This window comes from Mustela lutreola, chromosome 2, assembly GCF_030435805.1.
Source record: "Mustela lutreola isolate mMusLut2 chromosome 2, mMusLut2.pri, whole genome shotgun sequence".
In the NCBI taxonomy this organism is placed as follows: Eukaryota; Metazoa; Chordata; class Mammalia; order Carnivora; family Mustelidae; genus Mustela; species Mustela lutreola.
The window spans coordinates 58,270,582-58,298,398 of record NC_081291.1 but is presented as its reverse complement, the minus strand read 5'-3'; the positions used below and the strand labels follow the sequence as shown (position 1 = coordinate 58,298,398).

Here is a 27,817-nt window from a genome sequence, read left to right as displayed (position 1 = left end):
GTGGCTCAGTGGGTTAAAGCCTCTGCCTTCGGCTCAGGTCATGATCTCAGGGTCCTGGGATCGGGTCCTGGGATCGAGTCCCACATCGGGCTCTCTGCTCAGCGGGGAGCCTGCTTCCCCCTCTCTCTCTGCCTACTTGTGATCTCTGTCTGTCAAATAAATAAATACAATCTTTTAAAAAAAGAGCTGATTTTAAAAATCTCTACTTAAAAAAAAAAAATAGAAATAAGGAGAGGTATGAGCAGCCACCTGAGGGGCCTGGGAGGGTGGCTTATGGGGCAGCAGGAAGCAAGACGTTCCCCCACCCTCAGGCCAGCCCCAATGCCCCGCAATCCCAGTGTGAGGGGAACCGTGGAGTGGATGGTAATGCCTCACTTGTCAGATAAGGAAACTGAGGCTCAAGGACTAAGGTGACTTGGCCCAGGGCTAGATTGTCTTCACTCTACCCACTTGAACTCTGGCGGGGCTGGTGATAAAAATAGGTAGCCCAGCCGAGATGGGGCTGAGGCCTGTGGGTCCCTGGGCTAGTAAGCAGCTGAGCTGTCCGCAGGGGAGAAGTCCCAGTCCAAAGACAGCAGGAGGCTGCTACTCCAGCCAACCTGGGAGCAGGCCACACCCCTCTTCCTTCTATCAGGTGAGCTTGAACAACACACTCCCCGCCCGCCCTCCCCACCCCCCCGTGCCCACCCACAGCCCCCCCCACGTCTCAGCTTCCCCTTCCGCTCAATGGGGTGAGGTTCCCCACCTGTTGGAGCCCACTTCACACGCCAGGGAGGGCAGCCACTGTCCACGAAATGCTGTGGACAAAACGAGAGCTATTATGACATGTGTAAAATAATGCTCATGTTGGCTAAAGGGAAAAATAGAAACACGTACCATACGGTTTTCCATAATGTTGGCTATGACACTCAGAAAACTGCCACCAGTGAACCCTGGGGAGCCAATTGTGGGGCGTGTCTACGGGGGTGTTTTTATTTTATATTCTATATGTTTTTAATTTGTTATAATAGGCACGAGCTACAAAATAAATTTCAGATTTGTCATACAAACTCGTCCGTGGAGCATTGCCACAGATGTAGAAAGTGGTGGAAGTCTTTGAGGCTGTTCCCAAATACTGCTTCTCACTAAAGCCCCTGGGAGGGGGAGTCAACCTCGCCTGCTGTCACCCACTGACACGCCTCCCCACCCAGGTTGAGAGAGAGAGGGCAAGTCCAAGCAATAAACAGAAACCCAACAGAAGGACAAATCCTGTATGACTCCGCTCCCGTGAGGTCCCTAGAGCCCCAGACTCACAGGGACGGAAAACAGGATGGTGGCTGCCAGGGGCTGGGGGAGGGGAGTAGAGAGTCGGTGTTCAGTGGGAACAGAGTGTCAGTTCAGGGGGATGAAAAATTTCTGGAGACGGATGGTGGGGTTGGTGGCACAACCATATGAGGTTACTTAATGCCGCAGATCTGTGCACTTAAAATGGTTAAAGTGGTAAATTCTGTGTTATGTATATTTCGCAGTGACAACAAGCTAGTTAGTGAACACATCATCACCTCCTGTGGCTAAAAGAGGGAAGTAGGAGATTCTGAGGAGGAGGCTGGAACCAGGGGTCTCCGCAGGTGTTCGCCCTTTGTTCTGGGTCTTGAAGAGGAGTTTGGAGACCTCCACCTGCGTGCACAGTGGGAAGTTACAATTTGTCCTGAAGCTGAAAGATATTTTGTATTTTCCTGGAAGCCATTTTGGGGAGTTTGGACTTTAGCTGTCCAGGAACAGATGATGGGAGAACAAATCAGAAATGATCATGGCCTTCAGTGAAAAACAGAGTGTCTTGGTTTTTTCTGAGGACGGGAGCAGGGGAGTGACAAGGTCAAAGGAGCTGTCCCTGAGAGGCCTCCTCTGGCACCAAGGTGCTGGCAGCCCAAAACCCAGGAAGGAGGCTGGGGCGCGGTCAGGTCCACCGGGGAAGCTCTCCACGATGCGAGCCATCAGGGGCGTCCTGCACACAGTAGTATACGGATCTGAAGTCTGAGCCTACCTTGGAGGTAGACAAGGCAGCATTACTGAGCCCCGTCTGACCTGGGCGCTGGACAGAGTGGCTCTTGGCTCCGCTGGTCTGATGCAGAGTCCTGACCAGACGGCAGACAGTCACAGAAGGGCATCGCCGGGTCCCATGGGCTGGGGTCTGAGCTGCCCAGTCTTAAACTGCAGTCTTAAAGTTGCTGATTCGCTGTGGGTTCCCAGAGAGGGGCCAACATCTGCAAAGGCGCCTAGCCCCAATGGAATGTGCTAGAGCTTCAGCAGGGCGGGGGCACCAGAGTATGGAGCTAAGATGTGTCCCAGCGCCAGGGGAAGGTGGAGCATAGGCAGTGAAGGAAGCAAAGCGGAGCCCCAACATCTCCTTCTGGCACCTTCACAGGCCTGGCACACAGCTGGTGATGGATTAATATTTGTTGAGTAAGTTACAGAGGGAGCTCTCTTTCCAAATTCTGGTCTTGTAAAATGGGCGGGGACTTGCAGTGATGGGAATGACATTTGGAGAACAAAGCGTACAGTAGGTGCTCCGTACCTTCCTTCCATCCCCAGGAAAAGGCCATTGTCGACTTGGCAAGTTTGTGTCCTAAAAGCTAGACTCTGGACTAGGGTAGCTCTTTGGTAGAAGGAGCTGCTGTGTCAGTTCTGAGCCGAGCTTGGGACCCTGCCTGGCCAGAGAGGAACTCTGGGGTCTGGAACCCTGTCGTGGCGGAGGGGCAGTGGGGGGGGGGGGGGGTCTGAATGTCCTGCCAAGCCCCTGGCGGTGGTGTAGCCCTGGGAGACCACAGTGGGGCTAGGCAGCCTGGCTCAGCGGGGCCCTGGAGCAAACGGTTTAGGTGCTTAGCCAGGAGGCTGTGGGCAAGACCTCCCTGTCATCCGTGTTGCAATCACCGGCCTTGCCCCGAGGCTCTGCTCAGCCATCACTGGGCCACTGCCTCCCAGGGTCTCTCGGTCTCCAGTCTCTGTGTCTCCCAGCACTGAGGCATCTTGAGCTCTCTCCCCCAGCCCCTTGACACCTTTATGCCCCTGTGCTTCTGTATCCCTGCATCTCTTGGGTCTGTGGGTCTCTCCTTCCTTCTCCCCATGCCCTGCTCCCCCATCTTCCTGCCCATCCCCACCCCACCCACTGCAGTCCCCTCCAGCCCACTGTGTTGCCCTTATCTGGGTCCAGCCCCTGCACAATTGCTGGGAGCCCATCCCCATGACAACGGGGCAGATGGCGGCTGCGATTAGCCTCTCTCCCTCCCGCCAAGGCTCAATCCGTCTTTGAAATTAAATCAGCTGCGATAACATCGACTGGCCAGAGGGAGGGAGGGAGGGCAGAGGCTGCCTGTGCCCCACCCAGTCCGCCCCAGGCCCTGGGTGCAGGGGGAGAGGATGTGGAGGGCAGCAGCAGCTTCCAGGGTGGCTGTGTGACCTTGGCCAAGTCTCTAACCCTCTGAGCCTCAGTTTCCCCATCTGTAAAATGGGGACAAATAGCCGTATCTCTTTCTTGCTGTGGGTGCAAGTCCGTTGGGGACTTGTGTGGACAAAGTAGGAACTCAGTAGGGTTAAGAACATTGCCCCCACCTGAGTCCATGCAGAAACCAGACACTGGTGGAAACACCCCAGTGGGGGTGATGGTCCTTGGCCAGGCCTGAGGCTACTGCTAGCAGAGAGGTTGCAGACCTGGCTCCCCACTTGCTCTGGGAACCAGGGAGCATTTCTCCCCTGGGCTTTGGTGCCCTGACTTGTAAAATGCCCCAGGGTCACTGAATCCTAGCGCCAGAAGGACACACTGGGAAGCCATCTTGTCCAACCATTGATAGGGAGTCCACTCCTTCCCCATAGGATTTGGGTCCCTTCAGACAGCCAGGGGCCCAGAAGGGATGTAGGGACCCTGGAGTAAAGGGTGGAGGAGGGGGAGCCTACCTAAGTCTGAGGTCTACCTGCAGAAGTGGCATCTGGGAAGAGGCTGTTGGTAGGAGGTAGCTGGGCAGGGCTCAGCGGTAAGGGGTGTTTCAGGCAGTGAGGTCAGTATGTGCAAGAGACCTGAGGCAGGACTATAGCACAGAGAGTGAGGGGGGCATGGGGAGATGCATAAAGACCTGAAGGCAGGTGTGGGGAGAGGGGATGCATGGAACTCTGGGAGGAGGGTTCCAGGCAGAGGGCACAGTCAACACAAAAGTCCTGAGACAGGAGCATGACAGGTATGTGTGCTGGATGGGGAGGTGACAGGTGGGGCTGGCGTAGAGCAAGTAGCAGGGAAAGCCAGAGATGTCCTGGGGGCCAGATAATGCAGGGCCTTGTCGCTGCCATGAGGACTTTAGCTTTTTACTCGGAGTATCTCCTCAAACTGTTTTCCACAACATCCTTCTGGCTGCTGGGATAAGAACAGGATGAAGGAGCGGGGGGGGGGGGGGGGGGGGGCAGGGAGACCGAGGAGGAGACTGGCGCAATGCCCGGGGGAGTGATGGGGGGATCCAGGAGGCAGCAATGAGAGTAAGGAGCTGCATTCTGAAAGTGGGCCCTTCCCCCCTTAGGAGCCACTTTGAGGCTGGGCCAGGAAAGGGTCCTCCACATAACCCCCGCCTTGGGGCACTCTTGAATGAGAAGGCCCAACCAGCCTGTCCACGCCAGGGTTTGCGTGCTGGCTTGTGGGGGCTCTGCGGGCGCCCCCCTCCCCGGCCTTCCTCACCACTACAGTCTCTACACCTGGCACACAGCCAGGCCCAGAAGGCGAGGCTCCCTCGGCCAGACTGTCCTGTTCTGGCGGGACTTGGTGAGGTCTCCCCAAGGAGGCGACTTGGAGCGAGGCCCCCAAGGATGAATTTAGCAGGCCCTCAGGCGATGAGAAGGGAGGCTCAGGCGCAGGGACAGAAGGCACAAGACACAGACGCTGGGCAGTCGGTGCCCACGGGCGGGTGACATGTGCGGCCAGAAACACAGCAGGGGCCTCCAATGCCCGTTCAGGGAGTGAACTTGATTTGGGGGGCCCATCCCTGGTTGCACGTCAACCTGTCTGGGCTCAGGTTTATCAACGTGGCAAATGGAGCTAAGTGCTGAGACAGGATTCAGCAAAGCGGTCATGGACACGGTGCATGCTTAGCCAGGTGATCGGCAGCCCTGGGAGGAATTAGGAAGGGGAATGTCAAGACCTACCACAGGTCCGGGCTGGAGGGAAAGTACCGGTTTCATGCGCCAGGCTGGTGAAAGGAGGGGAATGCAGACAGCGACTTGGCCCTGGGGCCCTGAGGGCATTTAGGCACCAGAGCCTTGCAAGCACCCAGGTCTGGGCAGTGCACCCAGCTCTCCACCATGCACCCAACCCCAGGACCTCGCAGCCGCCTGGGCTGCTGGGCCATAATTGAATTGGCCCAGCAGCTGTCGGAGCTAAGCGGGCCCACTTGACGAAGCCGCGGTTGGCCAGTAATTGGTGAAATTAGCAGGTCGGCAGGGGCACAGGTCAGGTGCTTAATGCTGTAGCTGGGGCTTTGATGAAGTTAGTCACATTGCAGGGCTGGGAGCTGGGATGCAACCTTCTGTGCGTCATGGGGGCTCTCCTGTTCCTCCAGTAACATGGTTAGGAGACCTCCAGCTGCTGGCCTGTCCCAGGGGCTCCTGGAGGCAGGACTCGAGAAACCAGAGGCTAGACTGAGCCTGGAGGTGCAGCCAACAGCCAGGCCACCTACTGTGTCCCCTTGGCCAGGGCACTTGCAGCACCGGAGGGGCTTTGCAACCCCTAGAGATCTTGGGATGATGCCCCTTGACTTCCTAGAAAAAGCCTTCAACAGGTTCCCCTTGGGGAAAAGCACCCAGGCCACTTCTAGGCATCCAGCCCTGCCTCCCTGCCACCACTGTGGGTGTCCTTCTGCCTAGCTATCATTCTGGAAATGGAGATGAACTCCTTCCAGGTCTATTTTTGACCAGGTCCTGCCCTCCCCTCAAGGTTTATGGCCTCGCAGCAGCTTCTCCTCTCATGATCTCCACAGACTATCCCCTGAGCACACCCCTTGGTTCTTGCTGTTCCCTGGAACAGTGTGCTCTCACCTTCTTCCATTTCCCATCAGTTGCTGAACTTGTCAGGCTGGGAGTTGAGATACATAGATGAGCAAAATCTGCTCAGGTCCCAGCCAGATCAGCACTCACAGCACCTTTCCTGGCCATGCTCACAATCCCCTCTTCCCAGCCTGGGAACCAGACACCCTGTCACTAACCAGCCTTGAACCTTGGCACCTGGAATCACCTCCATTTCTGGCTCCACTCCAGCCCCCCCAAGGAACAAGGAGTTGCCAGCATGCCAGTCCTTCAGGGATGCACACGTTTGCATACGCAGGCACACACACATGTACATGCACACGCATACACACACAGGCACACTGACCTTGGTTGCTGTACTTATTATGGTTATTGTTACTGTTATTATCATTTGAAAGGTGAATCCTTTGGAGTCAAAACACCAGGATGAAATTCTGGCTCAGCCACTTGCCAGATACGTGACCTTTCTCTCTGAGCCTCAGTTTCCTCTTATGTGACATAGGGCAGCAACCAATCTGGAACAGTGTAGGCATTAAATGGCACTGTGTCTATCTACCTTCGCCTGTTCCTCCTTAGGGCAGGGTCTTGGAGTTTTTGACCAGGTCCTGCCCTCCCCTCGAGGTTTATGGCCTCGCAGCAGCTTCTCCCTGCCCAAAAATGCTTTTCCCCCTACCCAGAAATGCTTTTCCCCCCAGATAACTACATGGTCCACGATTTCACTTTCATTCCCATTTCCTCCTCAGGAGGTCTCCCAGAAGCACCCGACAAAACACTCCTGTGCCCACACCCTTGACTCCATCCTTCATCTACGAGTTACCCCCCTGTATTTCCTCTCTAGCATTCATTACGACTCAGGACAAGGTTCTAAACACCTGCTCGTTTTCTGTCTCCCCAGTAGAACATCTGTCCCATCAGACAGGGGTCTGTTTCGCCCATTGCTATATCCCCAGCACCTAGAACTGTGCCTGGCATATAGTAAGTGCTCAATACATATTTCTTGATTTGCACTGAAGTAAAAGTGCATGACCGATCTGTAACTTGGGATTGTTTCAAAATAGAAGTCTGTGTAAACAGTATTTTTAAAAAAAGACTGGCACTCTGTGGGCCCACAGGTAATCAGGACTCAGCTCTGTCACCCCTCCCGTGATTGGAAGCTCACTACCCTTAGGGGAGTTGGCCTTGCTCTGACTTAGAGAAAGCCCCAGTTCCATAGGACTAGGACCTGCTCCTTGTGACACCCAACCCTTCTGGTGACTCCTACGCCTAATCCCTGGGCCTCAGACTCATCTGCTCTCCTGGCCTGCAGGAGTCCTGCAGAGACTTGGGGACAGCAAATGGAATTCATGAGGCTGCCTTTCTCCAAGTTGAGTCTCCCCAGCTTCTCCTAGGATGAAGTCTTCAACCTTCTCCCCACCCTAGCCACCCCTTCTGGACCCACTCCAGGCTGCTCCTGCCCATCTCCCAGAGAGCGGGGCCTGGAGCTGAACACAAAGCAGGATCAGAATTCTGAACAGAAGAGCTATGCATTCCCCGAGGGCATATGCAACTTCCTGGGCACTTCCTCATTAACACCTTTGGTCACACAAAGCTTGTGGCCCACTAAGATCTCCAGCTCCATGTCCACACATGGCTGACACAGCCAGGTCTCCCCAGCCTGACTTCCTCCTTCTCTTTAAAGCATAATTAACAACAGTCACTCCAGTTTCAAGGGTTGCTCATCTTATTTCTGATGTGGACAGTAGTTCTGCAGCCTCCCAACTGAGCATGTCTGAGAATGTAAAGTCTGTGCCTTTTTTTGGCTCCTTCAAAGCCTTAGTGCCTCATTGAAGACACAAGGCTGAGGACAGAACCCTGTGGCCCCGTTTATAGAGACCTCACTCAGGCTCAGACAAACACATACAAGCACGCCCACACAAACACCTTCATACAACAAGTATTTATTGAGTATATGCTCTATTTATGCCTTGAGCTAGAGGCTGGAGGTGAGCAAAAAACAGGATCAGAGCTCCCATTTTTGTGGACCTTATGGTCTACTGGGGCAGCAGACTGAAATCAACCACCCTGCCCTTCTCTGTGCTATACAGATACAGACAAAAATGTGTGCACAGTGTACGCACACACATGACCCTCAGGCTATAGTACCCACCCCCACTCCCCACCCTGAACCATGTGGGGTTACTTAAGGGTTATTTGGGAAATCACACAACAGAGTCCCAGTCCTCAGATCACCTGCCAGGAGGCCTTGTATGTGTCCATGGTCTGGTCTGCCTATAGCTGGCCTCACTTTCTCCCCTACTTGTCCCTCTGTCCACAGCCCAGGAAACTTCTCAGAAGATGCCTACCACTGCTCTGGCTGGTAGAACCCACCACTAGAACACCACGCCAATAGCCTGCCCTGAAGTCCAGCCCAGGGGCCCAGCCATGAGCTCTATAGAGGCAAGCAAAAGTCTTCACCCCAAACTTTATTTCTGAGTCCTAAACAGGACCCAGGACCTCCCATCTCCTGCTCCAACAGCCATTTCCTCCCAGTCAGTCCCGCTCTGGCCTGCCTGGGATTAGCACACATCCTCCAATACCCCAACACACACACACACACTCTCTCTCTCTCACACACACACACACACCTAGAAATATTCATTCTTCTAATGCCAGATGTTAGAAGACATTCTTCTTAGTGCCAGACATAGCTCTAGACTTTAGGGATACAGCGAGCAATGAGGCAGGCACAAGTCTTATCTCCCTTGGACCTGCAGTATATTCAGGAAGGCACACATCTCTTGGTAGTTCCGCAGACAACCCTAAGGGCTGGGGCAAAACAGGTGAGGGACCTTTAGTGTGGGGTAAGTGGAGAACTAATTCAGAAGAGTGGTGTTGGGGAAGGCCTCCTTGGCTTCGAGATGAGAGGGCATAGACCAGGGAGAGCAGCATGTGCAAAGGCCCTGAGGTTGCAAGGCATTTGGTTCCATGGAGGACTGAAGGGTTGGCCAGTGTGTCTAGAGTTCAAAGAATGAGGGTTGCAGGGAGGGGAGACCAGGAAGGTGTGTAGGGCCAAGCCACCATGACTTGGCCTCCCTGGGAGGACGAAGACTGAGGTCTTTACACTTAGAGCAGAGAGACCACCGAAGGCTTGCAGCAAAGCGGGCAGAGTGATGTGACTTGGGTTTGGCAGGTTGGCTGCCTGACAAGTCACCAAGAGGGCTGGGAGTGAGACATGGAGCTGGAGGCATGTCCCCCATCAGAGATCCGATGGCAGGCACAGAGGCAAAGGGCTGGGTTGAGATGGACAGATGCCAACCCCAACGGCACAGACAAGAGATTACATCAGATCACCCACGCATGCACCCCCTCCCACTAGCGCAGCCTGGGCAGAGGGGGCGCCCGTGGGCCTTAGCATACACACTCCCCCGCACAAGGGCTGCCCCCCTCAGCGGCCCATCAGGTCCCCACACCCCACACATCGGGGCCAGTTGTTTCCATGAACTCACTTGGCAGGTTTATTAACCACCAGCCACGCAGGTGGCATGTGCACGGTGGGCAGCACGCGGGAGCGGACCCTGGGGGACGGCCGGGTGCTCACTTGTTATCCACCCGCTTGAGCTGCTCCTTGCCGTTGATGGTCACCGACCTGAGCTGCCCGTCCTCCTCCACTTCCACGCGCTCCTGCCCGTTCTCCACGATGCGCTTGGTCGTGACCTTGTGCCCGTTGACCATCTCGGTGGACGACATCACCGACTTGAAGCCGGAGCTGCCGGCGCCCGAGCCGCCGAAGGACGTGGATGAGAAGGTGGCACGGTTGGCCCCGCCACCTCCGGCCCGGCCCAGGGTGTCGAAGGATGAGAAGGCTTCCATGAAGGCCGGGAACTCGCCGAAGCCTGCAGAGAAGGCCCCCCTCAGGCCATGGCCCCGGCCCGCGCGGTCACTGTTGAAAGGGACGTCCCAGAAGTCAAATGAGAAGGGGTCTAGGCCTCCGAAAAACTCGCGGAAAATGTCCTCAGGGTTCCGGAAGGTGTAGCCTGTGTCGAAGGGGCTGCTGTAGTGAGTGCTGGCCCCGCCACCGGCCCGCCAGCTGTCGCAGCCCGCGCGGTCATACACAGAGCGCTTCTTGGAGTCGGACAGGACCTCATAAGCCTCAGACACCTGCTTGAACTTCTTCTCAGCCTCCTCCTTGTTGTCGGGGTTCTTGTCGGGGTGCCAGCGCAAGGCCAGCTTGCGGTAGGCCTTCTTGATGTCCTCTGGGGAAGCACTCGACTGCACCCCCAGCACTTCGTAGTAGTTGGCCATGCCGAGGGGAGGGCGGGGGCAGAGGTGAGGTGGGCACGGGGGCCCGGGGGACCAGGATGGACTCAGAGGAGGCAGCAGCTGGTGTGGGTCCCTCAGCGGGGGCCTTGCTGGAATCTGCTGGCTCCGGGCGTGGCTCTGCCCGGCGACTTTACCTTTTCATAGTACCAGCTCTCAGGGACGGGTGGGCGCCTCCACTGAGAGGGGTGGGGGGAGGGGGACACTGCCACCGTGGGGCCAGGCCAAGGGCAGACACCCCCTGCAGAGCGGAGGCTGGGCCCTTTGTGACATCAGCCCCATGGGCGGGGCAAATCCCACCCCCAGCTCTGCACCAGCAACCCTCCTCCAGCCCTGGGCCACACTGGCTGCCCCTGCCCACAAGGTCAAGGTTGAGGTCAGCACTTTGGCTGGCTGAAAATTTGGAGCTCAGTTATGCCAGGCCTGTGGGCTGAGCTCCCTGGAGCCACGGAGCAGAGACAGGGCCGGCCGCAGGATCTGGCCAAGGTGGGCAATGCAGGTTGGAGACAGTGGTCGGGGAGGGGAGGGAGGGCTTCTTGGGACAGGTCCACTTAGCCCACTGGCTGGGTTCTTGGGATGGAGGGGGAGCCTCAAGTGGGAAATCAGGCAGGGAGGCGAGAGAAGGGATTCATTCGGGTTCATTCTTCTTGTGCCCCTTCATCAGGTCAGATCCTCAGGTAAGCCCCACAAAGGCAGGCATGTTCGTTGGTGTTTAAGACCTTACCTGGAAAGCAGTAAAAGTTTGTTGAATGAACGAGGCTCAGAGACATGTAGGATATACTCAAGGTCACACAGCACATCTGTGAAAGAGAGAGAGTGAGAGGCAAACCCAGCACTGCCTGAAGACAGCAAATAAAAAGAAGCATTCCACTCAGGTCTGGTAAGAAAAATCCAGATAATAAGTGTGACTAGTGGGGTGCCTGGGTGGCTCAGTGGGTTAAAGCCTCTGCCTTCTGCTCAGGTCATGATCCCAGGGTCCTGGGATTGAATCCCACATTGGGCTCTCTGCTCAGCAGGGAGCCTGCTTCCCTTCCTCTCTCTCTGCCTGCCTCTCTGCCTACTTGTGATCTCTGTCAAATAAATAAATAAAATCTTTAAAAAAAAATAAGTGTGACTAGTGAGCATAGCTATGTCCCCCAAAAGCTATGTCCCCCAAAAGCTATGTCCCTGTCTTAAGCACTGGAACCTGCGAATGTGATCTCCTTTGGAAAAGGGGTCTTGTAGATGTAGTTAAATTAGAGATATTGAGACGAGAGCATCCTGGATTTTGTTGGTGTGTCCCCAACCCAATGGCAAGCATCCTTATGGAGCCACACAGAAGAAGAGGGGGATGGCAAGGCAGCACAGGGAGAGCCCGCAGTTACCAGAAGCCGGAAGGAGGGAGTGCAGCCCTGCCAACACCTTGATCTTGGACTTCTGACCTCCAGCATGGTGAGAGGTTGCATTTCTGTTGTTCTAAGTCACTCAGTTTGTGATCATTTGCCATGGCAGCCCTGGAAAGCTAGTAAGGTGAGCGAGTTAGGGACCAGATGTTCCTAAGCATTTACATTTCTTTAATTCTTGCCCCAATGTTAGATCATATTTAGAAATAATAATTAACAGTACCAATTGAGAGCTAGTCCCCCCTTCCCCTCACCACACCCCTGTTAAGATGGAATACATGCTAAACCGTCTAGGGACCACACCAGTGAGGAGCAGAGCTATTGGGATCACTAACTCTTACCTAAGAGAGTGTTCTGTTCCTCTTCCTTCTCTCCCCCTTCCCTCTCTTTCCTTTCCTTCTCTTCCCCCCTCCCTTCCTTCTTTTCTTCCTGTCTGTAGTCCTTATCCCTCTCTGTATTCTCTCTCTCTCTCTGCTCCTTCCATACTCATCAGTGCTGGGTTCCCAGCACCTAGCAGGGACAGTGGGTTTGAGCCAGTCCCAAATGCTGGGAGGGATGAAAGCAGAACCTAGAGACACTTTACAAACCTGACTTAGAGTGGCAGATGCAGTCACCCCCCAACCCACCTCACCAGGAGCATGACCCATCCGCCGTGCCCCTGTCCATCCACCCCGAGGGGCTAACACCTGACACACGTCGTTTGGTAGAGGAAATGATGAGCAAGGAGCAAGTCCACTAGGGATAGCTACAAATGAAAATGCTCCTGTGTTTTTGTAACTATATTTCTGTCACTATCGTTACAGACTACTCTCGACAGGCTTGTCCACTAGAGCGCGGGAAGGCTGCCTCCCCACACAATTCTCCACGATGACTGTGGGGATGGTACACTGGTGAACCAAGCATCACTAAGACGGAAGAGGTGATTAGGTTAGTGGCTTTGACGTGGAGCCGGTGGTGAGAAGGAGAACAGCCATGGTGCTGATGGTGGAGTTGATAATGGGAGAAAGGTGCTGGCAGTGGCAACAGCGGTCATGCCTGGGGTGGGAGAGTTAACAAGTGGAGGTGCTGGTGGAGGGGAGGGTAGCTGGAGACCCGTGGTGGTCGAGGTGGTGTTGATAGTGAAGGTGGTGATGGTGGAAGTGTGACAAGGAGGTGATGAAAGGGTTGCTAGGGGCACTATCGGGGAGGTTGGCCATGCTGACTGTGGTCCTAGAAGTGGTGACATTGGTGGCAGTGATAGGGACAAAGGCAGTGGGGTAGTGCAAGTTGCATGTCATATGGCTTTGCTTCAGTAATGATCCCCACATCTCGGAGCCTCATGACAGACATTTGGCCCTTGCCTACTTCGCCTGGGCTCCAACTCACAGGTCTTCTCCTTCTGGATCCCGGATGAGGGCATGCTCCAGTTTGGAACATACCATTCTCATGGCAGGGAGGGTGGGAGTAGGAGCTGGAAGACACACGGAGTGTTGCTGAAAACTTCTCCCAGGATGTGATGTGTGTCACCCATGCTCACACCATGTGGCCCAGGCCAGCATCAGTGGGGCAGATAGGGAATGGTACTCTGTTCAGGAAGGTTTTGCAAGTCTCCAGCAATAGCTAGAAAGGAACGATCTGCTGAGGAAGCGGGCAATCCTGCGGTGTGCTGCTGGCGATCATGGGGCTGATGGAGCTGGTGGGATTGGTGGCCCGGGTGCCACCGGCGATGGCGGTGTTGGTGCTGATGGCCATGCCATGTGGCTGAGGGGAGCTGTGACAGCCATGGAGGGAGTCACGACAGTGGGAGTCACGGCGTGCTCTAGCAACAGTGCTGACACCGATGGCAATGACATGGCAGACGTGGCATTTACCTCCCTCCTTTGAAGGTCTCCTCCATGCTCTAGAGAGTTAGGGAAAATTCTCCAGAATCCCCTTATCTGTGTGGGTCCCAGGGGGAGTCTGCCAATGCACATAATTTGGAAAGTGAAAGAGAAAGAAGCTGAAGGCAGGTGACGACTGGAGGTTTGCAGCAACTTCCAGACCATCCTCTGAGACACCCCAGCATCAGAGCCGCAGGCTGAGCTACTCCGGGGAGCTTCCTGGAGTAGCGTGAGATTCCAGCAGCTTCCAGGCCAGGTCTTGAAATCCACTCACACTGGAGCAGCGATGACTTGTGTCCCTGATCTTTCCCCCCCGGGTCATCCCATGGTTGCAAAAACTTCTGTTAGTCTTCATACCTGTTACAGTCACCCAACTGTGTGATGTGGTCACGGTGACAGTGGCTCCGAGGGAGGTGGTGGTGGTGCGGGCAGGTTTGTGGTAATGGTGACAGTACAGACAGTGGTGATGGTATGATGGCAGAGGTGACAGAGGGGATGATGATGATGATAGTAATGAGAAAGGAGGTGGTCAGGGTGGAAACAGTGATGTTGCAGGTGATGGGGACAATGGGAACGGTCGTCATGGTAACAGTGGCATTGGTGGAGGTGAAGGTGGTGCAGATGATAGTGATGGTTGTGATGCTGGTGGCAGTCTTGGTGGTGATGAGAGCCATACTGGTAGTCAAGACAATGCAAATACTGGTTGAGGTGGAGGTGGGCAGTGATGGTGACTGATGGTGGAGGTGGTGTCAGAGATGACATGGTGGCCATGGTAACAGTGATGGTGGTGATGCTGATCATGGTGACAGCAGTGATGGGCATTGTGGAGGTCACGGGATGATGATCCTGGTCTAGGTGATGGAGGTGATGGCAAGTGGGATATGGCAGCGAAGGCGGTGGCAGTGATGGTGGTGGCAGTGGCATGATAATTGTGATGTGGTGTGGTTGGTGATGATATTAGTTGAGGTGGAGATGGTCGTCATGGTGCTGATGGTGACAGTGATGATGGGGATGAGGGGAGTAGTGAAGGGAGGGAGGCTGGTATGTTGCTGGTGATGGGGCAATGTGACATTGGTCAGGGGAGGGGGTTGGCAACAATGACATCAACACAAGTGAAGCCTGAGGGTCCCCTAACAAGGTAGCTGGAGCAGAGTATGGGTGGTTACATCAAGTTAAGAGACAAGGGACCCTGGGGCGCCTGGGTGGCTCAGTGGGTTAAAGCCTCTGCCTTTGGCTCAGGTCATGATCCCAGGGTGCTGGGATCAAGGCTCTGTGCTCAGCAGGGAGCCTGCTTCCCTTCCTCTCTTTCTGCCTGTCTCTCTGCCTACCTGTGATCTCTGTCAAATAAATAAATAAAATCTTAAAAAAAAAAAAAAAAGAGAGACAAGGGACCCAGCATGACGAGATGCCCCCAAACCCCACAGAGACTTCCCCTCAACCCAGGCCCCCTTTGCCCTGCCTTGCCTGAGACTTTTTGCCCACACTGTCTTTCCAGGGAGGAGCTTTCTTGGCCACCCAGCTGGATCTCTGCACCCTGCTGACCCCAGGCCCTGTGCTCAGCCTGAGGTCCCACTCTGCGGTGGTCTGTAGGAGGTAGCTGGGATCACACAGCATTGGAAACCTCCTAGCTTTACAGCTGTCCCAGGGCTCAGAGTGAAGAAGGTAGGCTTCCTGGGATGGGCGCACTGCAGGGAGGGAGATCCCAGCTCCCCAAGCCGAAGGTACCCGGAAGATAGGGGCTCTCTCCAGTTTACCGAGGGCGAGGCAGAGTAAGCTTCCCACAAAGGCAGGTGTGGAAACTGGAACCATGCAGAACTGATTCGCCCTTCTGAAAATGGCTCTGATTTAGTCTCCTCTGAAACCCACCACTGAAAGTGTCAGCAGCAGGGGCCTCTGGGGTCCCTCCAGAGTCTCTTGGGGAGACAGGGATGTGCAGGCATGACGTTAGCTCAGGCCCCATGCTCCTGACTCTCACTGGCTGTTTGCTCACTTTCCCTCTCTGAGCCTCTCTGTCCTCATTCATCAGTGAGGTATAGAAACTCCTCCTTTTGGGGCTAGTCCCTCTGGTCTGCACCCTCTGATGTTCTGGGTCCCTGTCTCAGGCCCACCCTAAAGCCTGCCCCCTGAGCCATGGCTTGGTTAGAGAAAGAGGATCTTGGGGGACCAGGTGATCTCAAGCAGAGACTAATTTGGGGCACGGGGAGGCCCAGAGAGGGCAGAGCACACCCAAGGTCACACAGCAGTCGCAGGAACCCTCCACAGGCGAGCTGATGGAGGCTGATTAGGCAGCCAATTGGTATTCTGAGCAGCCAGAGGCCCCTCTCTGTCTCTGTAATTAATGGAGTGGCTTTTTAAAAGGATTCTAATCACCCTCGATCCTATCTGCTTATCACTAGCGTTCCTAATTAGATGATCCTGGCAGTCACTCTGCTAATTCCCTCCAGTCTCATGCAGCCCTGCCCAGCTTGGGGCAGCCCACCCCACCCCCGCAGTCCACCCTGGCCCAGCCAGATGGGCAGTCCGGACCTTCTCTCCCCTCAGGGGCCCTGGTTCTCTAACTGCATTACTTTCAGGATGGATGGGTGACAGCGATCGATGGGCCACTGGATGGACAGTGACAGGTGAGTGAAGGGACTGAATGACGGACAGCTATGAGGGTGGATAGATGGACGAACAGAACACTGAGAGGTTCAGAGCTCAGTCGGTCAGGTCAGAAAGTTCTCCCATTTACCAGCTGTGTGTTTTTGGGGAAGTCACTCAACCTCTCTGTGTCTCACTTTCCACATTTCATCTGTAAAATGGGAATAATAATAGCATCTCCTCATGGGGTTGCTGCAAGGACAGCTTAGAGCAAAAGAAACCCAGTGTACATGGGTTTGCTAGCCTAATGATGGCGATGTTGATAGTGGAGAGACGGATGGAAGGACAGATGAGTGAAGGGAAGGAGGTAGATGGACGGGTCTGTAGAAGAATGGGTAAAAGGATAGGTGGACATATAAATTGGTGAGCTGATGGAGAGCTGGTCAGGTGGTGGGTGATTCAACAGGTCGAAGGAACAGTGAGTGCTCAGTGCCAGACAAGGAGGCATGGGAAGTGGGGAGAAGCCTCTCTTCTTTTCCAGAGGGAAAAGGATGATCTTAGCTCAGGTCCCAATACAGACATGGCACAGACTTACTTTCCCTCCCTAGGACATCCAGGGCAGGTTCCTGGTCAACCCTCCTGGCCAGTGGAAATGGGGGCCCACTAGGTCCTTTCCCCCACCCAGGTAACACCCTTCCTGGTCTGGTGGCCCATGTCGTGTCTGGAGGCTCAGATCTAGCCTATGGCGGGGGGTTACCACCTGAGCAAGGGCATCATTTGTGGGACCCCTGAGTTCTAAAGTGTGCCAGTCTGTTAGGGTGGCCACTCTCCTCTCCCCACCCATAGTGCCCTAGTTCTCAGCACACCCCCACGGAGAGCAACCCTGAGCAGGGCTCTGATCCTACTTCCAACAGCTAGTCCTAAGCCTCCAGGAAGATTCAACCCCCATAGCCTCCACACATACCTCTGGACCTCTGCAACTTCTGGGGCTTCCTGGGTCTTTCTGGAAAGAGTATAGAACAAAGAAGCCTGAAGTATCTTCCAGAGCCAAGGCCTACATGCATATGCACACATTCATACCCACAGTCATCCACCCATTCACCCATCTACCCACCCAATCATCTGTCCATCCATCCCTCCATCCATCATCCATCCATCCATCCATCTATCCATCCATCCATCCATCCATCCACTTACCCATCCACCCATCCATCTACTCACCCATCCACCCATCCATCTACTCACCCAATTATCTGTCCATCCATCCATCCATCCATCCACTCATCTACTCATCCAACCACCCATCTACCACCCACCTACCCATCCATCCATCCACCCACCCACTCATCCAGCCAGCCAGCCCTTCATCCATCCACTTCACATGTTTCTTGAGCTCCTATACATGCATGTACTATAAGCCAGGCACACTCTGGGTGTGCAGGCATGTATATGCCAGTGAACACGCTAGTCAAGGCTCTGTTTTCATGGTGTTGCCAACTAGTGGGGGAGACACAAGAAACTGATAACCAATACACATTAATTTTTTAAAAAGATTTTATTTATTTATTTGACACAGAGAAAGAGACCATGAGAAAGGGAACACAAACAGGAAGAGAGGGAGAGGGAGAAGCAGGCTTCCCCCTGAGCAGGGAGCCCAATGCGGGGCTTGATCCCAAGACCCTAGGATCATGCCTCCAGGCCAAGGCAGATGCTTAAGGACAGAGCCTCCCAGGCGCCCCACAAATAACACATTTAAAACAAAGTCAGGTAGTGATAGATGCCATGAAGAAAAACAAAGCAGGAGGGCTTAGAGTGACAAGGCTTCTCTTTCAGACAGGGTAGGCTGATATGGCCCCCCACACCTCCACACGTGTCAGGCATCTGCGCCCTTGCACGTATGCGCACACCTGTATACTTGAACACAACTGTACACACGTGCACACAAACACACCCAGGTCTCCCACGAAGCCCGCAGCTCTCCTGTGCCTGAGCATTGGGGTATGATGTCTTCAGAGATGCCCCTACCCAACCCAGCTGGGAAGATCTGGCCCACGTCTCTGGCAGAACTGTTTTCCTTCTTCCCCACCCTCGCCTCCCCAGGCCTGCTCACCTGGAGCCCAGCGCACATCTGGGTTGTGCTGGGTCAACTACAGAAAGGCCTACGTGACTTTTATGCAATTTGTCATTCAGATCCAGGAGTCTTTCCTGCGCTGGTCTGGGTGCAAGCTAGAAACAGAGCAGATTTCAGCTGTGACCCCCTTCCCTCCATCCAAAGAGGTCTCTCCCAATCTCAGACTGTGGGAAAGGTAGCAGACACACACAAACATGTGAAAACATCTGAGCATTGCATGACCAGTTCAGTTATGTATTTCTTAATAAAGCAGGAGCCTTGAAATGTTGGGGCAGCTTCACGCAGAGGGACCAGAGGGAACAAAGCCTCGTGGGGTGGGAGAGCATCTGTTGTGCCTGGGACTGAGGAGAGTGGGGGGATGGGAGCTATAGAGGGCTGGGGACTGCAAAGGTCATGTAAGGCTCAGATGCCAGACCCAAGCTGGGGAGCCCTTAGGAGGATTTGAGGCACAGGGAGAATGTGATCAATTGCATGTTCTAGTGAGATCTCTCCACAACGGTGATACTCCCCCTCATACCCAACAAACAGGTAAAAAGGTCAAAGTCTGACATCACCAAGTGTTGGCAAGGATGTGGAGCAACCAGAATTCCCATACCCTGCCGGTGGGAATGTAAATTGGAACGACCAGTTGGGAAAATGCCTTGGCCTTACCTCATAGATGTGAAGGTGCCCAGTCCCTGTACTAAGTGATTCCCCGTCAGCATATGTTCCCAGAGAAACACTCACACATGACAAAGAAGCGGACGCAGCTGCCTCTACTCTGTTTAGAATGGAACACAGGAGGATGGGTAAATACACTGCGTTATCTTTAATAGCGTCACAGCCATGAAAAATGAACGGACCAGAACGTCATGTATTCATGTGAAAGAATGTCAGCAACGTGCCAGCAAATAACAAAAAAGGTAAAAGTCATAGAAAAACCGACCATTAGGATACCATTTATATAAAATGTAAAAACATGCAGGGTGATATGATCTGTAGTATAACGATTCATGTGTGCGTAGTAAAAATATAACTTACAGGGGAGTGGTAAAGCCCTGGCTGCTTCTGGGGAGGGAGGCAGGCAGGCAATATCCCATCATGTTTTCTTTCTTTCTTTCTTTCTTTCTTTCTTTCTTTCTTTCTTTCTTTCTTTCTTTTTATTAATTCATTCATTTTTTAATTTTTAAAAATTTTTAAATTTATTTTTAAACTCTTCATTAACTACTTTTTTATTATGTTAGTCGTCATATTGTACACCATTCGTTTTTGATGTAGCGTTCCACGATTCAGTGTTTTCTTTCTTAACTTGAGGGTGTCAGCGGGACTGCCAGTTGCCTCCATTCTGGTGGGCAGGACCTGCGGCTTGTGTATAACCAATAGGATATGGCAAAGGGGATAGGATGTCATGCCCAGGATTGCAGGACATTATCTAAAACTAGCATGTGTTGGCCACTGTCTGCAGGGTGTCTGTCTGTGGCTGGCTTTAAAGGAGCAAGAGGCTATGGGTCCTCCAGTTGCAAGACAGCTCTTGTGCTAAAACCTGAGAATGCTTAGGAGCAGAGCAGACCCTTCCCTAGTCGAGCCTCTGAGAGGCTAGACCTGGTCACACAGCTTGACAGAAGGCAGGCTTGTGGGACCTGAGGCTGAGGACCCCACTAAGCCATGCCTGGGCTTCTGACCCACAGAGGTCGTAAGATAATCCATGTGTGTGGTTCTCAGCAGCTAAGCCTGTGGTGATTTCCTATGCAGCACAGAAAACCCATACTGAGGGGTACTGGGGCATTTGTTATGGTATTAGCTATTTTGGGGGGGTATTTGAAATAGTTCATAATTAAAATAAAAAGCTTAAGAAAGATCACGAGCAGGGGCACCTGGGTGGCTCAGTCGTTAAGCATCTGCCTTCGGCTCAGGTAATGATCTCAGGGTCCTGAGATTGAGCCTGCATTGGGCTCCCTGCTCAGAGGGAAGCCTGCTTCTCCTTCTCCCACTCCCCCTGCTGTGTTCCTTCTCTTGCTGTGTCTGTCTCTGTCAAATAAATAAATAAAATCTTTAAAGAGAGAAAGAAAGATCAGGAGCAGGTGAAGGGATGGTGCACAGTGGAGAAGACAGCCCAAAGGGTGGAGTCCAGATGGTACCAGTGGTGATGGGGGGGCGGGGGGGCTTGTGTAACAACGTCCCCTCCATTCCTAAATTAGGAGCAAAGGGAGGGGCCCATCCCAGCATCTCCTCAAAGCCTGGGAAACCTGGATCCCAACTGCCAGATCAGGACAGCGGAACCTGGGTGGGGAGGGGCAGGGAGAAGGAGCAAGGACAGCGTTTTCCCAGAGTTCCCCAGGGGGCCCTGCCGTGGGGGCTGGGGAGGGCCAGATGGGACGGTGGAAGGACGCAGCTGCACAGGGTCCGCCAAGCTCCCTCTTTGAGGAGGAAACCCCCCCACATCTAGCCTGCCTACCAGTGGGAGCCATCCTGTTCTGTCCCCTCCCAGGAAGACCCCCCATCCCTGCCTGGGCCTCAGTTTTCCCAGCTGTACAGGAGGGATGATCTGTGGGGACCCTGACTGGTTGGGATCGGGGTAGGGGAGAATACTGAAGCACTAACCAGGCATCCACCGGCACTCCTAGGGACCCTGACAGTTTTGGGAGATGCGTGGGAAAGAGAAACGGAAAGGGCAGGCAGCTTGCCCAGGGTTCCCAGACACCCTGGATTCTAGGAGTGGAGAAACTTGAGGGGGTTAAGTCTGAAGCCAAATGGGCTGAAATAGCATTAGCAAAAGGTCTCTTTGCTAGGTGGGCTCTTCAAGAACTGAGGACCCTTTCCTTTCCTCATATTATCCTTAAAACACCCTGCAAGGTGTGGTCTTATTTTATTGGTGAGGAGTCAGGATTCCAAGAAGTTAAGCCACTTGCTCGGGGCTGGACAGCAAGGAAGAGGCAGGTATGTCTGACCATAGCCTGGCCTTATAACCTGAGTGACGTTGCTTAGGGACTGGGAAGGCCCTGAGGTGCTCAGGGAAAGAAGAACTCAAATAAGGTTTTCCTCTAGGATCTCTGAAGGGGTTTTGAAGGATGAAGAGGAGCTCTCCAGGCAGGTCTGAAGGGAGAACATCTCAGGGAGAGAGACCAATCAGAAACAAGGCAGAGAAAAGAAAACAGGAGTTTGTCATGATTATTCTTTATGTCAAAACAGCAACACATGTTAAAATAATAGCACAAGTGTCTAAACTGAAAAGTACCTCCCCTTGCCCCACCCCCCACCTGCCACTGCCCCTGAATGATCATACTTCTCCAAACTAACAACTATTCTTCACTGGGTATGTATCTTCCCTGATTATTTTCTGTATCTACACAAATACTTTTATTTTATTTATTTTTTTAAAGATTTTTATTTATTTGACAGAGAGAGAGAAACAGCAAGAGGGAGAACACAAGGAGGGGGGAGTGGGAGAAGGAGAAGCAGGCTTCCCACCGAGCGGGGCTCCCTGGAATCATGACCCCCGAGTGGAAGGCAGATGCTTAACAACTGAGCCACCCAGGCGCCCCTCTACACAAGTATTTTTAAAGCCAAAAAAGAGTTATGCTTTATATATCCTGAAACTTACGTCCCTACCTCCCCCAAATTCCCTGCAACTTCGTTTTTTCTTTTCCTAATGTTTCTGTGAGGCACACCTGAGTAGGGCTCGCTGGGGCAGAGAGCTCGCAGAATCCTGGTCGATGTTCCTGCCAATGGCACGTGCCCAGAGTCTACACATCTGCAGCCCTTCCATGTCTGCTAAAAGAAGCAAACAGTGGTAATTTGCATGTATGATTTGCATGTACTTGATCCTTTCTCAGAGGCAGAGTACCTGTTGGAATGTTTATTTACATTTTTAATGGGAAGGACCTCTTGCTGTGGCTTTCACTTGTTTTCCTCTTTTTTTGCAGTGACTATTGGTCTTTTTATTATTTACTGTGTGTTTGTTTGAGTTTTTGTGTATTTTGCAAAATTAGCCCCCCCCCCGTTCTGCAATAATCATTATCAAATATTTTTTATCATGAAAGCTATTAAACCTTATTGCAGAATTGCTGGAAAATGGGGAGAATAAAGGGGAAAGTATCTTCTATGACATAGATATCACCATTTGTCAACGTTTGGTGACAATTCTCTCCCCTTAGATGCTGTAATCACTGTCGTCCTCCTGTTACATATATACCTCTATTCTGAGACTTGGCTCAAACCTTCAGGAAGCATTTGAAAGTCTTTGTAGCAGAAATCCTATAGTTCCCTCTTCTCCCTCCCTCTATTATAGTAAAATAAACCTAACATAAAATTTACCATTTTAACCATTTTTAAGTGTACAGTTCAGTAGTGTAGTACCTTCACACTGTGATGCAGCCAGCCCCAGCATCTGTCTCCAGAACTTTTTCATCTTCCCAAATGGAAACTCTCTCCCCATGAAAACCCAACTTCCATTCCCCTTCCCGGCCCCATGCAACCACTGCCCAACTTTCTGTCTCTATGAATCTGGCTACTCTAAGTGCCCCCTATAAGTGCCATCCCATAGTATTTGTCTCTCTAGTCCTGGCTTCTTCCGCTGAACACAACATCCTCGAGGTCCATACACTCTGTAGCACGTGTCTGAATTTTCCTCCTCTTTAAGACCAAATAATATTCCATGGTGCGTCTAAAGCACATTTTGTTTATCCTTCACCTGTCGAAGAACTCTGGGATTGTTTCCACCTCTTGGCGCTTGTGGGTAATGCTGCAAATAAACATGGGTGTGCATGGGGTACCCGGGTGGCTCAGTGGGTTAAACCTGTGCCTTTGGCTCAGGTCATGATCCCAGAGTCCTGGGATTGAGCCCAGCATTGGGCTCTCTTCTCAGCGGGGAGCCTGCTTCCCCCCCCACCCCTCTGCCTGCCTCTCTGCCTGCTTGTGATCTCTATCAAATAAATAAAAGGGAAAAAAAAAGCCTCTGCCTTTGGCTCAGGTCATGATCTCAGGGTCCTGGGATGGAGCCCTGCATTGGGCTCTTTGCTCAGTGGGGAGCCTGCTCCCTCACCCCCTCTGCTTGCCTCTCTGCCTACTTGTGATCTCTGTCTTTCAAATAAATAACATCATCTTTTTAAAAATAGGTGTCCAAATACCTGTTCGAGTCCCTGCTTCCAATTTTTTGGGGGTATATACTCTCCCTGTGCCCTTTGGTTGAACATTTAGATTGTATCCAGTCTCCTGGTTTATAAACAATAACGTCCCAAACATCCCGTCTCAGAGTTTCCTGCAAAAGGTATTTGGATGAATACTCAACATTCTTGAGTTTTAAAACTGGGATTATCTCTGAGCTCATTCCAAAAACGCGATACCAGATTATGCTTCCATGCCCTCCCTGCTGCAGATGCTTTTACATCTCCCATGTTCAACAACTTCCTTTTCCCTCTTTGGTTCCTAGAAAGGCTGACCTTTACCTTGAGATCTGTGGTCCCTCAGTTATCTGTGGGGGAACTAACCTAAGTGATCCAGGTGGGTTGCCATGGTTGGTTTCAAAACTAACTCTTTAATAAGTCTTGAATGTGTGATAGGCTATGTGTGATGATGTCAGGACTCCCAACAGCATCCCCAAGACCCAGGCAGGTATGGGCATGGGGGGCGGGGTGGAGATGGAAGCTGGGAGAGAGGCAAAAATGGCCCCTTGGGCAAACCTTCTGCCTTTTTTTTAGGTGATGTTCCTAATTTAAAATCCTTTGCAACTCACCCATACTTTTGCAAAACCCCACACAGCCAAATCAGAATTTGTGGGCTGGCTGGAGAAGACCACATGCCGCTGGTTTCAGATCTCTGAGTTGGGTGTTCACCCAGGGAGATGATGACCAGTTAGTTGTTCCAACTCCACTTCCTTGAATAACCCTCCACCCTTGCACTGATCCAGGATACCTCCTTTATCATCCATTTTCTTGTAAATAATAGGGTCTATTTCGGGCTTACTGGATGGAGTCTGAGCATTGATCTCCTTATTCTTACAGTAGAACCACAGGTATGAAAGGTTGTGATCATAGAATCTTAATACTAGAATGTATTACACACACACCTCACTTTATTTTTCCTAATTTTCTGACTTGTGCTGGTCTTGTTTTTACAAATCAAGTTTGGAATCACTGTATCATTTTGCCTATCCCTCCTTCCCTAACACACACACACAGTGGACTTTTGATCTACTGTCTGGTGCTATAAAGTCACTCACGTAGGGCAGCTCACTGCCCTTACGAGGGGCTCGTTGGGTGCTTCCCAGCCTCTCAGGGGAGTTTGTCCTTCACTTCCAGCAGGTGGATGGCAGGCATTCCTCCCAAATCTTACCTCCCTCCCCCAGGGCAGCATCTACTCTGGGGCCCTAGGGACTTGGAAGGCTATTTGCCTTCCCTATTTCTAGTAGTGGTCACCAGGAGATGGGAGCGACTTTTGAAGAACAGAGATAGTCTCTACAAATTACAAAGTGGGGGTGTTGATTTCTTCCTATAGAAAATGGGAATAAAGGCTTAGAGGCGTCCCTCCCTGCAGGAAGAAAGGAATAGGGGGCCCTGGGCCAGCCAGCCCCACCTGGGTGCAAACAGATGGAACAAAGGCCAACCCACCCCAGGCACCCTGGCGCCAGGCGCCCCACAGAATCATAAAGGCACCATCTCCCTGCTAAGGCAGCCACTTGCAACACTTCGGCACTTTGCCTGCTTCGCCTGCACTGTTTACCCGCACAATGACTCTGGGCTGTGGGAGTCATTGTTAGAAGCTGATGATTAGATGGGGGAGGGAACAGAAGCCGCAGAGGAGGAGTGCCTGGGGCTTGAACTTTGGGCCTCCAAAGCCACACGCCTCCCAGTTCCCAGTGGTCGGTCTACCTCTCGACCCCATCCCTACCACGGCCACCACAGCCTTCCCCAGCTCTGGCCGCTGCCTTTGTCAGAAACAACCCCTGCCCTCGCAAGAGCTTCCTGGCAGCCAGAGAGAGCTGATTGATCAAGGCAAGATGTGTGTGCTTCATCCAAACCCCAGAATGCCAACAACCAACAGGTCAACAAACACATGTGGGATAAGTGAATGAATCTATCCGAAAGACATTTTGGAAGCACCTACCGTGGGTCTTGAAAGGCGATGGAAACACTAGAGTGAACAGATCCAGCCCCGGCCCCTCTTAGACCTGACATTGCAGGGAGAGGGAATCTGCTCATCTCCTTGTTTCTTGCCGGCAGCTTCTGGCACCTTTGACAGTGCCTGCCACTGCGTGCTCCAAAAATACTGGTTGGTGGTAGGAAGGTGCTATGGCCAGGATAGTAATAGAGAAATGGGGCAGGTGGGGGCAGCTTTGGATTCTGGCCTTTGGGTCCAGCCACACTGTTGCTCTGGGATCCAGATTCTAGGCCCTGGGCTCCATATCCTTGGCACTAAGTCTTGGGTTTGGAGCTCCAGGCTTTAGGCTAAGGATTTGAGGGTCCATGTTCAGGACCCTCAGGCTGAGTTCTGGGCTCAATGTTCTGTGATCTGGATTCTGAGGTCGATGTTCTGGGCCCCAGTTGGATTTAAGTTCTAGAATCTGAACTCCAAGCTCTTAATTCTGAATTAGAGGGGGACAGGCTCCGTGCTCTGTGTTTTGGGTCTGGTTCCTGAGTCCTAGGGGATCGGTCATGCACTCAAAGCTCTGGACCCCAGGTTCTGACTCTAGGCTCTGGAATTCAGGCCAGGTAATAGGATGACTTGCTGGAGGCCAGGCAGAGTTATTGTGTTTACTGCATAGAAGGTAAGCTCCCCAAGGGCAGGAATTCCTGTTTCTTTCATTCAGTGATATAGCCCCCACACCTAGAAGAGTGCCTGGTGTGTAGGAGGCTTTCAACAGGCAGGCAGACATGCACACCTGAATACATGATCATCTAGACACACAGTGCTGCAGTCAAGAGCCAGGGCATGAGAGGGCAGAACCGTCCCTGTCCTCACTGTGGCCACAGCTGACGGGAGGGGAGGCTGGAATGCTGGGAGCTGGGGAAGGGCCAAGAGGGCCACCATGCTTTGAGACGGGCAGGCCAGGACCCATCCAGCTACACACCCGGCTGGTTCCTACCTGCTCTGGGTTTCTATTCTATAGGAAAAGGATGCAGGTGGGGTGGTGGTAGAATGGTACAGCAGGAACAGAGGACTCCCGAGTGAGTCAGAGTCCCAGGTGTGCACCTTCTGCACTGCCCTGATGGGCTGCGGTATCTGGGACCTCCTAGAAATCCTGTTGACCTCCACAGGGCCCTTGCTTCCCTGAGTCCAAGCAAGCACCCTGCCAGCACCAGTAGTCTGGGATGGAAAGAATGAGAGGAGGGGCTTCCTGGACCACGTGGACGTCAGGGCTGCCAAGGAGCAAGGAGGCTGGCCCTTAGAAATCCTATTCATAGCACACCCAGGGTACCAGAGACGGTGATTAGAGCCAAAAAAGGTCATCATCAGGGACATATGAATAGAATGACTAGTAATTGGGGACAGTAGCATTGTGGGAGATAACACCATTCAAAGACATCATCAGAGAGATGGTGGTTGTACACTGAGGATCAGGAGGTCCTGGTGAGCAGTATGATCATTGATTGGTTATATCATTCCTCATTGATCAGGGACATGGGAGACTGAGGATGTGAGCAGCAGGAATGTTACCTGGTCCCCATATCCTTGATGACTGATTGTAGGGGAGACAAAGGTGATCACATTCAATGACCATCCAGAGATCCAGGTGATGGGTGAGCTACTGGGCACAAAAGGCAGCAATGGTTAGAGAATGTAGCGACCAGAGACCCAGGTGGCTGGTGATACCAATGATGAGGAAGCTGGCAGTCAGTGCTCCTGGTGATCAGGATACAAGGGACATTGGTCATCAGGGACTTGGAAGATGAGACTCCACAATCCTTATGCTGGACCCTAGCAAGCTGAGTGATGAGCACTGGGGAGCCAGGGATGTCAATCACCAGAATCACTGGTGACCACATCGACAGAAAATTTGATGGGAAGAAGATCCCATGATTAGGGACATTGGTCATTAGGCATATTGTTGGTTAGAGATGTTGGTGAATGGAGACAAGTGATCAAAGTCATTGCTAAGGAAACATTGGTGATGACAATAGTGTGACTGGAGATACTGGGGAGAAATATGAGTGATCAGATCTATCAATGATTGGAAAAACATTGATGGGTGACATTGATGGTCATGTTTCTCGATGAACTAGGACATTAATGATTGGGGGAATTGGGGACCAGCACATTGGAAATCAGGAACGTGAGTGATAAGATGCTCCAGCGATCACAAACATGGTGAATGAGGAAATGCAGTGGTCATCAGAGATGTTGGCACCAGACACACTGAATATTAAAAATTTATGAATAGAGATGCTGATCAGGAATATCGGTGGTAGGAGATACTCATGGCCAGGTATATTACCAGTAAGCCAGGACAACCACTGAAGATACCGGCGATCACATTTTGTGGCTGTCAGGGACCAGACACGTCCCTGATCAGAGGCATGGATAAAATATTGGGGATTGAGTGTGGGTGATCAGTTGTT

General features: G+C 52.6%; 1 protein-coding gene across 1 annotated transcript; it reads right to left on the bottom strand.

Moving 5' to 3' along the window:
- Positions 1-9,249: 9,249 nt before the first annotated feature.
- Positions 9,250-10,611, bottom strand: DNAJB8 (DnaJ heat shock protein family (Hsp40) member B8). The gene has a single exon (XM_059161903.1). It carries the CDS (start codon positions 10,315-10,317, stop codon positions 9,610-9,612), a length of 708 nt encoding a protein of 235 aa, XP_059017886.1. The 5' UTR covers positions 10,318-10,611; the 3' UTR covers positions 9,250-9,609.
- Positions 10,612-27,817: the final 17,206 nt, after the last annotated feature.

Bases quoted from the DNA above. Each gene is read 5' to 3' on its own strand.
- DNAJB8 (XM_059161903.1), bottom strand. From the start codon at position 10,317: ATGGCCAACTACTACGAAGTGCTGGGGGTGCAGTCGAGTGCTTCCCCA.